The sequence below is a fragment of the Bufo bufo genome, chromosome 6 (assembly GCF_905171765.1).
Source record: "Bufo bufo chromosome 6, aBufBuf1.1, whole genome shotgun sequence".
NCBI classification, from domain to species: Eukaryota; Metazoa; Chordata; class Amphibia; order Anura; family Bufonidae; genus Bufo; species Bufo bufo.
Window position 1 is genome coordinate 160215608 of NC_053394.1, and position 12977 is coordinate 160228584.

Here is a 12977-nt window from a genome sequence, read left to right on the forward strand (position 1 = left end):
AAAGACGGCCCTGCCCATAGCTATGTAGTGTATTCACATGAGCCGTATTTAAAGAGTTTTTGTCACAATTTTTAGAATAGTTTAAACAGCAGAAAAAAACGCAGTGATTTTGTATCAAAAAAAAGAAAATGCGACAAAACTGTCTCATGTAAGCAAGACCTTGTTGCATGATTGATGGCGGCTGCTGGGGGCACAGACCACTGCCCCGCCCTGGCTTGCTCTTACTAGGTGGGCAGCACAGCCTGGTTGCCCTCCTGCAGTGAGAGGAGCCGAGCCTGAGGCTGCCGCCGTGACTGACAGGAGCCGCCGCGCAGGCGCAGTCTGCCTCCGCCTTCAGCTCCGCCCCCTCCGCCGCCTATAAAGCCTCCGCCTCACCTGGCTGCAGTTCTCCGGCTGTGACTCCTGTGCCTGAGGATTTCACCGCAAGACAACAGTAAGACGCCTCAGCGCTTGCATTGCACGATAGGGCGCGGGCTCTTATCGCTGAGTCTGGGTGTTTACGGCTTATCAGAGGGAAGTGCAATCTGTAATGGAAGATGTCTGCTGTAGACTCCCTACACTTTTATGGACTAGAAACTAAGGATAAGTGCTGTAGTTTTCTGCGTCCCGTTTTCCACGGGTGACTTTGCATTGCTGTACAGGATGAGCTGTGTATACAGTGGTCACCAGCATCAGCTCCTGGAGTTTGTTTTACCACTGCAGGAGTTCCCCTTTAAGTGGGTGTGACGCCTATAGCAGCCACTTGTGCTGTGATCCCAGCCCTCCATTACACAGATGTAACCTAGAGGGGGCGCTGTGCTCCAGGCATGTGTCATGGTGGGGCAGTCCAGAGGGTGCTGTGCCTATAGACCTGTCAGTGCTACTGTGCCCTGCCATTCACAATGGGAACCATAGGAGGGAAAAAGCTTCCTCGGGAGAATATATCCACCATATGGCTGTGTAGTATGAGACCCCTGCGCTCACTCAGCCCTGCTAGGCCAATGGCTGGGGCTATATGACTGCTTTATTTGTAGTTTTATGTGGAGCTTCCTTAGGTTACGTGCACATGACCGTTGTGTGTTTTGCGGTCCACAAAACACGGATGGCGTCTGTGCGTTCCACAATTTGTCGAATGGCACGGACAGCCATTAATATAACTTCCTACTCTTGTCTGCAAAACGGATAAGAATAGGACCGGTTATATACATTTTTTAGTAGATTCAAAAAAAGGGATCCGCTCACCTCTATTCACTCAGGATAGGTGCTCCAAACCAGGATTTGAATCACCCCTCAAAGTTTGAAGTATATAGTAAAAAGAAGATGGAATGGTCACTCTTATATGGCAATATAGGACACTTTATTAAACATATATAATGAAATTATGTGCAATAAAATTACAATAAAATATTAAAACTAAATGTTTCTTTAATCTTTAAAGAAACATTTAATTTTATTGTACATAATTTCATTTTATATGTTTAATAAAGTGTCCTATATTTCCATATAAGAGTGACCATTCCATCTTTTTACTATATACAATTTTTATTTATTTTTTGCGGACCACGGAACGGAGCAGCAGATGCGGACAGTAGGGGTAGGCGATATATGCAATATACATTTGTGCCACGATATGGATTTTGTGCATATTGCCTATATCGCTGGACCGCGATATGATCGCGCTCTCGGCGCGCACCATGTTCTCCTGAGCCGACACAGTGGAGAAGGGGGGAGTCCCTCCCTCCCCACTGTGCGCGGCTGCTGCTGACCACCAATGAGAACCGAGTAGGAGGAAGAGGGGAGGGACTGTGGCCAATGCGCCACCAATGAATGTGCCGGCCATATCCCACAGGGTCCCCCCCCCCCCATCATTGGTGGCAATGGGCAGTTCCGATCGGAGTCCCAGCAGTGTAATGCTGGGGATCCGATCGGTTACCATGGCAGCCAGAAGTCACGCTACTGAAGTCCTGGCTGCCATGGTATTTTAGTGAGCAGCATTATACTCGCGTGCGCCGTGGCCGCCGGTCGCTCCTTCTGTCTGCGGCGCATTGCTAATGCTTATAGCTAATGCTTATAGCCCAGCGCGTTGGCTCATTAGCATAGCAATAAAACTAGGTTTTTTAGGGTAACCGCTGCACAGAAAGGAATTACAATAGCATGGTTAGGTAGAGCAGACACTAGCAGATCGCTAGTGTCTGACAGCTAATTAGGTCAAAATGTGGTGGTAGAAACCCTTTAAGATGTAAGTGCTGCATGGGTCTCCTGGACAGTGGAGAGCGGGAGTCCCGCCCGAATGGTGGAAGCGCTGATCCTGGCAGTTTAACCCTTTAGATGTTGATGGCAACCACAGCGTCTAAGTGGTTTCAGAGGAAGGGGACTCCCTCAGTCAGCCATCGGCACTGCCACGTACGAGTGTGGCATCCTAAAAAAAGATAGAACATGTCCTATCCTTGTCCATAAAACAGACAAATTATATTATGGGCTGGATGTTGTGTTTTGCAAAATGCAGAACACACACGGCCGGTATCCGTGTTTTGCGGACGACAAAAACTACAACGGCTGTGTGCATGACCCCTTAGGGATAACTTGTAACAACCGGCATATACAGAAGTCATGTAGCATTACCACCAATTAATACCGCCTGTCTCTCTTCTCTCTCTTTAGTGCCTGAATACACCATTATTTATTTTAATGTCAGAGGTAAGTAGAGGTTTTCTTTCTTAGAACCAAACCATTTAAAGCATTTTTACATTGATGGTCTACTAGGGTCAGCTGCACCTACAAGGGCTGTTTCTCACGAGCGGATGCCGTGCGGGTAATCCGCTGTGTGAAAGACCGCCAAGCCCCGCACTGGACAGCAGACACGGAGCAGTAACATGATTGATAATGCTCCGTGCCCCTCTGATCTTTTTACTACAGAATCACGGTAAGATAAAGTTGTCACCGTGATTCTGTAGTAAAAAGGTCAGACACGGAGCATTATCAATCATGTTACTGCTCCGTGTCTCTGCTGTCCGGAGCGGGGCTTGGCTGTCTTCCACGCAGCAGATTACCCGCGCGGCATCTGCTGGTGTGAAAGGGGCAGAATTCCTCACAGAGCGACATCCAAACGCGTGTGCCTGGTACTGCAGCTTGGCCCTAGTCAGGATATCGGGCTGCTGTAAGGAAGAGGCTATAATAGAAGATGACTGGATTTTCATTTTTGTAACGTTTGGGGGAGAACTGCATTGTGGTCTGCAGGGGTTTGGGGTGAGTTATTTCTCTTTGATTTCCTTGTCAGGTCGTTGTGAAGCTATGCGAATGCTCATGGCTGACCAGGGAGCTCAATGGAAGGAGGAAGTCGTAACGTCTGATGACTGGCAGAAGGGGGATCTGAAGAAAGCTGCGGTAAGATGAAACCCCTCATGGACAAAGTATAATGGTAAAATGTAGATCAGGTGATGGCGTGGGATTGGGGTCTGTGCCCGCTCCATCACTTGTGGATGCCAGCTCTGGTATACTGCTGCATTCAGTGTTTCCTCTCACCCTAATAGACTGCCTGTCAGATTTACAGTAACAGAATGAGTGATTAGAGGAGCGCAGGTTCAGATCCCCTATTAGGCCCTTATTTTGCAGATCGCTCCATACACACAACTGCAAAAACTGCACAGATCAGTTATTGAGTTATTCAGCGCGCACAGGCAAACGCACTAGATGATGCGCATGCGCGAGATTATTATTATTTTTTTTTTTACTGCTGCGGCAGGGTGATGTCCGCACATCAAGAATAGCAGATGAGGGAAGGAGCAGGGCTCTCTAAGAATGGGTGCGGCCGGGCTCCATGAGCGATAAGTTCCGCCCCTTGGACTCTTTTACAAGCTCATTGCCATATTTATGACATCGTTTTTTGAGGGGCACAAATAAATTTAGATTGCCTCTACAGTTCTGGTTAGAATGCCCTCAAGGAGACCTACAGTGCCATATGAGCAGTTGTATACGCTCACTAGTGGTAACAGAATGCCTTTAATTCAGATGAGGGGACTGCTCATGTGTGCTCCTAGAGTTCATGGTTGATGACAAGGATGTCACCATAACAGCTAGTGGCAACTAGGAGTCTACTGTATCTACAGGTGGCATGAGGGTCTAGTCTGCAAACTTGATGTGTGGTGACTGTATGCTGGAAGGGTGTACAGAACCAGTGATGGACCAAGAGGTGACCTCCTTGGAGGTAAAGTAACTATGTGCAGCAGGGGTTAATGCAAGTAGCTTGAGTACTGACATCTCAGACTGCTGAGTAAAGCACTAGTGTTGCGGAAAATGGAGGATCATCCTGGTGTGAGTATCTATTGGCCCTGTCAATCAAGAGAAGGGTGTGAAAAGAGGTGGGCAAACAGCCTCTAGGACCAGGTGCAATGCCCCCCCCCCCCTCCTCGCTCCTAGAGGCTAATTAGCATATTATTAAAAATCTCAATGGCTTCAGGCAGTGAGATGGCTCTAATATAGGTATGTATAGGTATGTTCAGCTGACATTAGCACATCGCTAATGTCAGCCAGCTTAATACCATTTTTCAGGTGACAGAAACCCTTTAAAAGAGGGACCACCCTCTCCACCTCCAGTTCGGTTTCCTGTCCTAAGGATTCATCACTGCAGTTTCTAAGTTATCCCCAGTTTGCAGAAATAGGATCCCTCCTTGGGACTTAAACTTGGTTCTTTCAGCCCTGATGTCAGATCCTTTTGCGCCAATAGACAGCATTTCCCCTAAGATGCTCTCCCTAAAGCTGGCTTTATTGTTTGCAGTCCCTTATAACATGGTTATAAAGGGAAAATAATAGCATTCTAATACAGAATGCTTACTAAAATGTGGATTGAGGGGGTTAAAAAAATTTACTCCACTCATCCAATTGATCACGCAGCCGGCATAGTCTTCTTGCTTCTTTCAGGACCTGCGCTTATGTCAAAGGTCCTGAAAGAAGCAAGAAGACTATGCCGGCTGCGCGATCAATTGGATGAGGGGAGTAAATTTTTTAATTTTTTTTAACCACCCTCAATCCACATTTTAGTAAGCATTCTGTATTAGAATGCTATTATTTTCCCTTTATAACCATGTTATAAGGTAAAATAATAGTGTATACGCTTTAATGGGGTCCGAGTTGCTTTCATCCCTATCTCCTAGCAACCATGCGTGAAAATCGCACCGCATCAGCACTTGCTTGCGATTTTTCATGCAGACCCATTCATTTCTATGGGGCCTGCATTGCGTGAAACGCAGAATATAGAGCATGCTGCGATTTTCACGCAATGCACAAGTGATGCGTGAATATCACCGCTCATCTAAACAGCCCCATTGAAGTGAATGGGTCCGGATTCAGTGGGGGTGCAATGCGTTCACCTCAGGCATTGCACCCGTGCTGAAAACCCGCCCGTGTGAAAGTGGCCTTAGTGAGATTGCTGCTCTTTCCATTGACCAGCCTTACTTAAATCTTGGCTAGGGTGGTTATTTCTCCTGATCCTTTTGCCAAAGGTGTCTTCCTCTTTTTACCGTTCCCAAGAGATAGTTCTTCCCTCCTTCTATGCTTCTCTAAAAAGAGAAAAAAATCGGAGTTCCATTGTTTAGATGTGAGGAGATGTTGCATTCAATATCTGCAGGTCACACAGCCCTGGAGGTCCTACTCCCGTTTGTTGATTTCCTTTCAGGGTGCTAAGAAGGTCTCTGCTGCATCTTCCCAGACTATTGCTAGATGGATAAGGCAAGCTATTTACTTGGCATAAACTCATCCAAGGGAGCTGTTCTGCCATCAGGGTTCAGGGCTCACTGTACTAGATCAGTCTCTACTTCCTGGGAAGAGGGCCTCCGCTTCTATAGAGCAGATTGTAGAGCTGCCACCTGGAGTTCAGTATCCCCCCCCCCCCAAGTTTACAACAACAAAACAATAACATTCAAAACAGAATAAAAAGGACAATTACTTTCATCTACCTTAACTGACAGTCAGGAAAAGGCTTTATGTAGCATTAAGATGTTGAAACCGTACATTTCACCTTTAACTCTTAATCCTAGTTGTCCTGGATATAATTGGTTGCTATCGAAGACTGTCAGACATTCACACCGCATTCACTCGGGCAGCAACCTGCAGACACCAGAGTTGTGTCTGAGTTATTCCGATACAGAGTTTGCACTCAACCAGAGGCCCCAAATCTTTTCAAACCTGTCTGGTGTACCCCTAGCTTCAAAGGTCAATTTGTACATGGGTAAAGTTGCATTGATGAGTGGAGTCCAGTGGGATAAGGAGGGACTCTTTGGAGGCTTCCAATTTAGCAGGATGGACTTCCTAGCATAGAATAGTAGTAACCTATAAAGGATTTTAGTGTATTTGGTAGGAATAATGTCGTTGACAAGGCCCAGTAGACTAACTTCTGGGGATATAACTGCCGGGAGATCCAGTCTGGAATTGAGATATCTGTGCACGTCTTCCCAAAAGTCTGCAATAACTGGACATTCCCAAATCATGTGCATTAACGTTCCCTTGCTAATGCCACATCTGGTACAGATATCCGAGTTTGTATATGCGAGCTAGACGCACAGGAGTCAAATATTCTCTGTATCCACTTAGCCTGAATCGGCTGATCCCGCGCACAAATCACCGATCTCCATGTAGAGGCTAATTCCCTCTCCTGCCGCAGGTCTAAATTCGCAATATCCTCTTTCCATTTGACGAAAGCTTTAGTTATAGGCGAAGGTTGATAGGATATTAGTGTCCCATAGAAGGCAGAGACCATTTTACCATGTTCTACTCACCTGGCAATTTTCTCTATCTCCCCATATTCCAGCCGCAAAGGGCCCACCCCAAATTGAGACTCGCATAAATGCCTCAGTTGGAAAAACCTAAAGAGGGATGAGCATGGTATAGTGTATTCGGCCTGTAGAGCTGAGAGTCTTAAAAACCCCCTCATCATACAATTGGGTGAGGTATTTAATCCCCCTCTGCAGCCAGAACTCAGTCTGAGAGAGAAGCCAATTCTGGGAGTTTTAGGGTTTCTCCATAGGGGCAAAACTGGGGACCATACGTTTTGTGTTTTTTGTCCGCTCACCACCACAAACTGGTTCCATGCATTGATCACCCCCACCATAAGGAAGGTAAGGTGTCCCACCGGGTATTTGCCTGCCCTATAGACCAAGTTCGTCATGGCCTCAGTGCAGGGCTGATCGTGATCTGTGGAAGACCCGTCAGCTCCTGCACTCCCCTGGCAGTCACATCACCACCGGGCCTGGACAGGACTCGTTGAGTGCTGTGTATAGTGATCTAGAAGGCAGGGACCTACAGGAATGGTCCCTGCCTGCTCTCTGGGGTGTCCTGCTGTCGCTGACAGCAGGCCACCAGGCTCGGCAGCTGCCATCTCTGAAAGGACGTTCCAGAATGTGGTTAATATTTGAGTAATTTTATGTAAAAATTTTTAAATGTTAATAAATATATTATGTTCTCAGTCTAAGGCCCTTATTTATCACCACTAGAACACCATGCTTATCATTAGGTTTGGTCATCAATTCTCACCTCTCCTGTGTTCCTTCCTGTCCTTATACTATAAACCAGGAGTAGGGAGACTCCAGCTGTTGTGGAACTACAACTCCCAGCATGCATGCTTCCTCTACTGTTCTCAGAACTCTCATAGAAATGATTGGAGCATGCTGGGAGTTGTAGTTTCACAACAGCTGGCATGCTGAAGGTTCCTGTCCCCTGCCCTAGATGCTCCACTTCCAGTACCCATGTTTCCTCTATTTTCCCTACGTTCATCCCTATTGATTGTATGCATGGAAGGAGCGCTTTCATCACTGTGGATGTGGGGACCTGACCAGTACTCTTTACACAGGTTTTTTTTTTGTTGTCTTCTGCATCAATCAGATCCCATCGATGCCAGGAATTTTGCTGTAGTTAACACATTCAGTGCTGTCAAACTATCTTACAGTTCCTTGTCTTATTTTCTCCTTGTAGGTGTATGGCCAACTTCCAGGATTTAAAGATGGAGACTTCACTCTGTATCAGTCCAATGCCATGTTGCGCCTTCTTGCCAGGAATCATGGTATTACAACTTAAAGGGGTTATACAAAGTCTAACATATGCCCCCCCCCCCATGCCCAGGCCCCTCGTATAGATTATACATGCCCACCTCCCCAGCACCTGCGCCGCTCCTGATCCCCCACACAGCTGCATCTCCTGGTGACTCTAGGGAGGCTAGTCCCCGTCATGGCCTGCTATTGGCTGTTTCCCCCACCCCATTGCCAGATGTTTTAATCCACACGACTGGGTAAACAGGAGCAACTCGGGTGTCGGAGCTTCTTTTGTTCTTTCATGTCTTGAGCATGTGGATCCCTCTGCATATATTTACTCATTCAGAACTATGATTGGGTTGTAGATCTGTATGGGAAAAATCCTCGTGAGGCAAGCCTCATAGACATGGTTAATGACGGAGTGGAAGATCTTCGGCTTAAGTGGGGGTGCAATGCGTTCACCTCAGGCATTGCACCCGTGCTGAAAACCCGCCCGTGTGAAAGTGGCCTTAGTGAGATTGCTGCTCTTTCCATTGACCAGCCTTACTTAAATCTTGGCTAGGGTGGTTATTTCTCCTGATCCTTTTGCCAAAGGTGTCTTCCTCTTTTTACCGTTCCCATGAGATAGTTCTTCCCTCCTTCTATGCTTCTCTAAAAAGAGAAAAAAATCGGAGTTCCATTGTTTAGATGTGAGATGTTGCATTCAATATCTGCAGGTCACACAGCCCTGGAGGTCCTACTCCCGTTTGTTGATTTCCTTTCAGGGTGCTAAGAAGGTCTCTGCTGCATCTTCCCAGACTATTGCTAGATGGATAAGGCAAGCTATTTACTTGGCATAAACTCATCCAAGGGAGCTGTTCTGCCATCAGGGTTCAGGGCTCACTGTACTAGATCAGTCTCTACTTCCTGGGAAGAGGGCCTCCGCTTCTATAGAGCAGATTGTAGGGCTGCCACCTGGAGTTCAGTATCCCCCCCCCCCCAAGTTTACAACAACAAAACAATAACATTCAAAACAGAATAAAAAGGACAATTACTTTCATCTACCTTAACTGACAGTCAGGAAAAGGCTTTATGTAGCATTAAGATGTTGAAACCGTACATTTCACCTTTAACTCTTAATCCTAGTTGTCCTGGATATAATTGGTTGCTATCGAAGACTGTCAGACATTCACACCGCATTCACTCGGGCAGCAACCTGCAGACACCAGAGTTGTGTCTGAGTTATTCCGATACAGAGTTGGCACTCAACCAGAGGCCCCAAATCTTTTCAAACCTGTCTGGTGTACCACTAGCTTCAAAGGTCCATTTGTACATGGGTAAAGTTGCATTGATGAGTGGAGTCCAGTGGGATAAGGAGGGACTCTTTGGAGGCTTCCAATTTAGCAGGATGGACTTCCTAGCATAGAATAGTAGTAACCTATAAAGGATTTTAGTGTATTTGGTAGGAATAATGTCGTTGACAAGGCCCAGTAGACTAACTTCTGGGGATATAACTGCCGGGAGATCCAGTCTGGAATTGAGATATCTGTGCACGTCTTCCCAAAAGTCTGCAATAACTGGACATTCCCAAATCATGTGCATTAACGTTCCCTTGCTAATGCCACATCTGGTACAGATATCTGAGTTTGTATATGCGAGCTAGACGCACAGGAGTCAAATATTCTCTGTATCCACTTAGCCTGAATCGGCTGATCCCGCGCACAAATCACCGATCTCCATGTAGAGGCTAATTCCCTCTCCTGCCGCAGGTCTAAATTCGCGATATCCTCTTTCCATTTGACGAAAGCTTTAGTTATAGGCGAAGGTTGATAGGATATTAGTGTCCCATAGAAGGCAGAGACCATTTTACCATGTTCTACTCGCCTGGCAATTTTCTCTATCTCCCCATATTCCAGCCGCAAAGGGCCCACCCCAAATTGAGACTCGCATAAATGCCTCAGTTGGAAAAACCTAAAGAGGGATGAGCATGGTATAGTGTATTCGGCCTGTAGAGCTGAGAGTCTTAAAAACCCCCTCATCATACAATTGGGTGAGGTATTTAATCCCCCTCTGCAGCCAGAACTCAGTCTGAGAGAGAAGCCAATTCTGGGAGTTTAGGGTTTCTCCATAGGGGCAAAACTGGGGACCATACGTTTTGTGTTTTTTGTCCGCTCACCACCACAAACTGGTTCCATGCATTGATCACCCCCACCATAAGGAAGGTAAGGTGTCCCACCGGGTATTTGCCTGCCCTATAGACCAAGTTCGTCATGGCCTCAGTGCAGGGCTGATCGTGATCTGTGGAAGACCCGTCAGCTCCTGCACTCCCCTGGCAGTCACATCACCACCGGGCCTGGACAGGACTCGTTGAGTGCTGTGTATAGTGATCTAGAAGGCAGGGACCTACAGGAATGGTCCCTGCCTGCTCTCTGGGGTGTCCTGCTGTCACTGACAGCAGGCCACCCGCTCGGCAGCTGCCATCTCTGAAAGGACGTTCCAGAATGTGGTTAATATTTGAGTAATTTTATGTAAAAATTTTTAAATGTTAATAAATATATTATGTTCTCAGTCTAAGGCCCTTATTTATCACCACTAGAACACCATGCTTATCATTAGGTTTGGTCATCAATTCTCACCTCTCCTGTGTTCCTTCCTGTCCTTATACTATAAACCAGGAGTAGGGAGACTCCAGCTGTTGTGGAACTACAACTCCCAGCATGCATGCTTCCTCTACTGTTCTCAGAACTCTCATAGAAATGATTGGAGCATGCTGGGAGTTGTAGTTTCACAACAGCTGGCATGCTGAAGGTTCCTGTCCCCTGCCCTAGATGCTCCACTTCCAGTACCCATGTTTCCTCTATTTTCCCTACGTTCATCCCTATTGATTGTATGCATGGAAGGAGCGCTTTCATCACTGTGGATGTGGGGACCTGACCAGTACTCTTTACACAGGTTTTTTTTTTGTTGTCTTCTGCATCAATCAGATCCCATCGATGCCAGGAATTTTGCTGTAGTTAACACATTCAGTGCTGTCAAACTATCTTACAGTTCCTTGTCTTATTTTCTCCTTGTAGGTGTATGGCCAACTTCCAGGATTTAAAGATGGAGACTTCACTCTGTATCAGTCCAATGCCATGTTGCGCCTTCTTGCCAGGAATCATGGTATTACAACTTAAAGGGGTTATACAAAGTCTAACATATGCCCCCCCCCCCCCATGCCCAGGCCCCTCGTATAGATTATACATGCCCACCTCCCCAGCACCTGCGCCGCTCCTGATCCCCCACACAGCTGCATCTCCTGGTGACTCTAGGGAGGCTAGTCCCCGTCATGGCCTGCTATTGGCTGTTTCCCCCACCCCATTGCCAGATGTTTTAATCCACACGACTGGGTAAACAGGAGCAACTCGGGTGTCGGAGCTTCTTTTGTTCTTTCATGTCTTGAGCATGTGGATCCCTCTGCATATATTTACTCATTCAGAACTATGATTGGGTTGTAGATCTGTATGGGAAAAATCCTCGTGAGGCAAGCCTCATAGACATGGTTAATGACGGAGTGGAAGATCTTTGGCTTAAGTATTTGAAGATTATCTATCAGAACTATGTGAGTGACACCCAGAAGTCTGACAGAGAAATGTCTTCCTCTTCAGAAGATTCATGTTTCCTTTTTTGTTTAGGAGAATGGAAAAGATGATTACATTAAGGCTCTGCCCACTGACCTTGGTCACTTTGAACGTCTGCTTGCCTCTAATAATGAGGGGAAGGGGTTTGTGGTAGGAGCTCATGTGAGTATTGATTTGCTTTAGTTTTACTAGGACTATTTAATTGACAGGCCATTGATCTGAAAATTGATTTAAAAAAAAAAAAGGAATTCTGTCACTGACACAGGCTGCTGTTAGAGAGCCTGCAAGAAATGGAAAGTCCACATAGGAATACTCGTGTTCATAAAGATCTAAAAGCTGTGCACACCTTCACAACCAACTTTGTTGCTCCAGTACTTTAGGAGCAAGTAAGGGACACATGGAAAACTGTATGACAGCAGGATGATTGTTTGTAGTCTGTTACCATGGAAACGCATTGACGTGTACCTTGGATTATAAACCACTTTGTATAAATCCATAGTACAAGTGAGGAGGAGAAATTTATAGGTTAGAGATAGAGAAATGCCTCCTTCACTTATCAGGGCCATTCATTGTTTAATAGTCCAGCTGACAGTAAATCTGCTCAGTACTTGTATTATGTTCTCCATACTGGTTCCCCTCTTCATAGACCTTTCTGTGAACTGACCATGAATTCAGGGTGACTTGAACAATTAAGAAATGCAGGGGGGTGGGGGGCCTGTACCCTCCTGAAATGAACGGAGCAACTGGTTGGGCCAGAATACCCATTAAGTCGTTGACTCCCAAAGTTGTGATATCTAACTGCATTATTTCCCTATTGCTTTGTAGATTTCCATTGCCGATTACAACCTGGTGGATCTTCTGCACAACCATCTTGTTATGGCACCAGACTGCCTTTCAGGCTTCCCACTCCTCTGTGCCTATGTCAAACGCATTAGTAGCCATCCCAAGCTTGAAGCATATCTCTCCAGTGATGCCCACAAGAAGAGACCAATCAATGGCAATGGCAAGCAGTGAGAATTGAGGAAAGTGGAAAAGGTTATGAATCCAGACTACAATAAAACCGTAAAGTCAGACTCTAGTAATGTACGTAGATGTGCCTACTGCCACTCTCCCTCATGTGTCCTAAAGAGAATTTTATTGGCACCTCTGATAGTTTTACAATCCATGTAACTAGGTTGTTACTAGATATAAGCTGTGAATAGTTATTACTGGTTTCTCCTGGATTTTTGAAAAATAAAATATTTTGAAAGGTGGTGGTATGTATGTTTTTTAATTTTCCCTGAATGGATTTAGATCAGGTGTCAAACGCCTTTTTACCGAGGGCCATATCGGCAGTATGGTTGCCTGCAATGGGTTGTTAGAATGTGTTAGTAGTCAGTGT

General features: G+C 46.0%; 1 protein-coding gene across 1 annotated transcript; it reads left to right on the plus strand.

Moving 5' to 3' along the window:
• The first annotated feature begins 316 nt into the window (after positions 1-316).
• LOC121003416 (glutathione S-transferase P 1-like) lies at positions 317-12729 on the plus strand. Its single transcript, XM_040435258.1, has 7 exons — positions 317-433; positions 2641-2676; positions 3257-3363; positions 7942-8029; positions 11474-11577; positions 11651-11758; positions 12422-12729. Coding segments are annotated over exons 1-7 (633 nt in total). The 5' UTR covers positions 317-432; the 3' UTR covers positions 12611-12729.
• Positions 12730-12977: the final 248 nt, after the last annotated feature.

Excerpts from the sequence above, each read along its gene's own strand:
- LOC121003416 (XM_040435258.1), top strand. Across the intron at positions 8,030-11,473 it reads CCTTCTTGCCAGGAATCATG|ATCTGTATGGGAAAAATCCT; the intron begins GTATTACAACTT and ends ATTGGGTTGTAG. Across the intron at positions 11,759-12,421 it reads GGTTTGTGGTAGGAGCTCAT|ATTTCCATTGCCGATTACAA; the intron begins GTGAGTATTGAT and ends ATTGCTTTGTAG.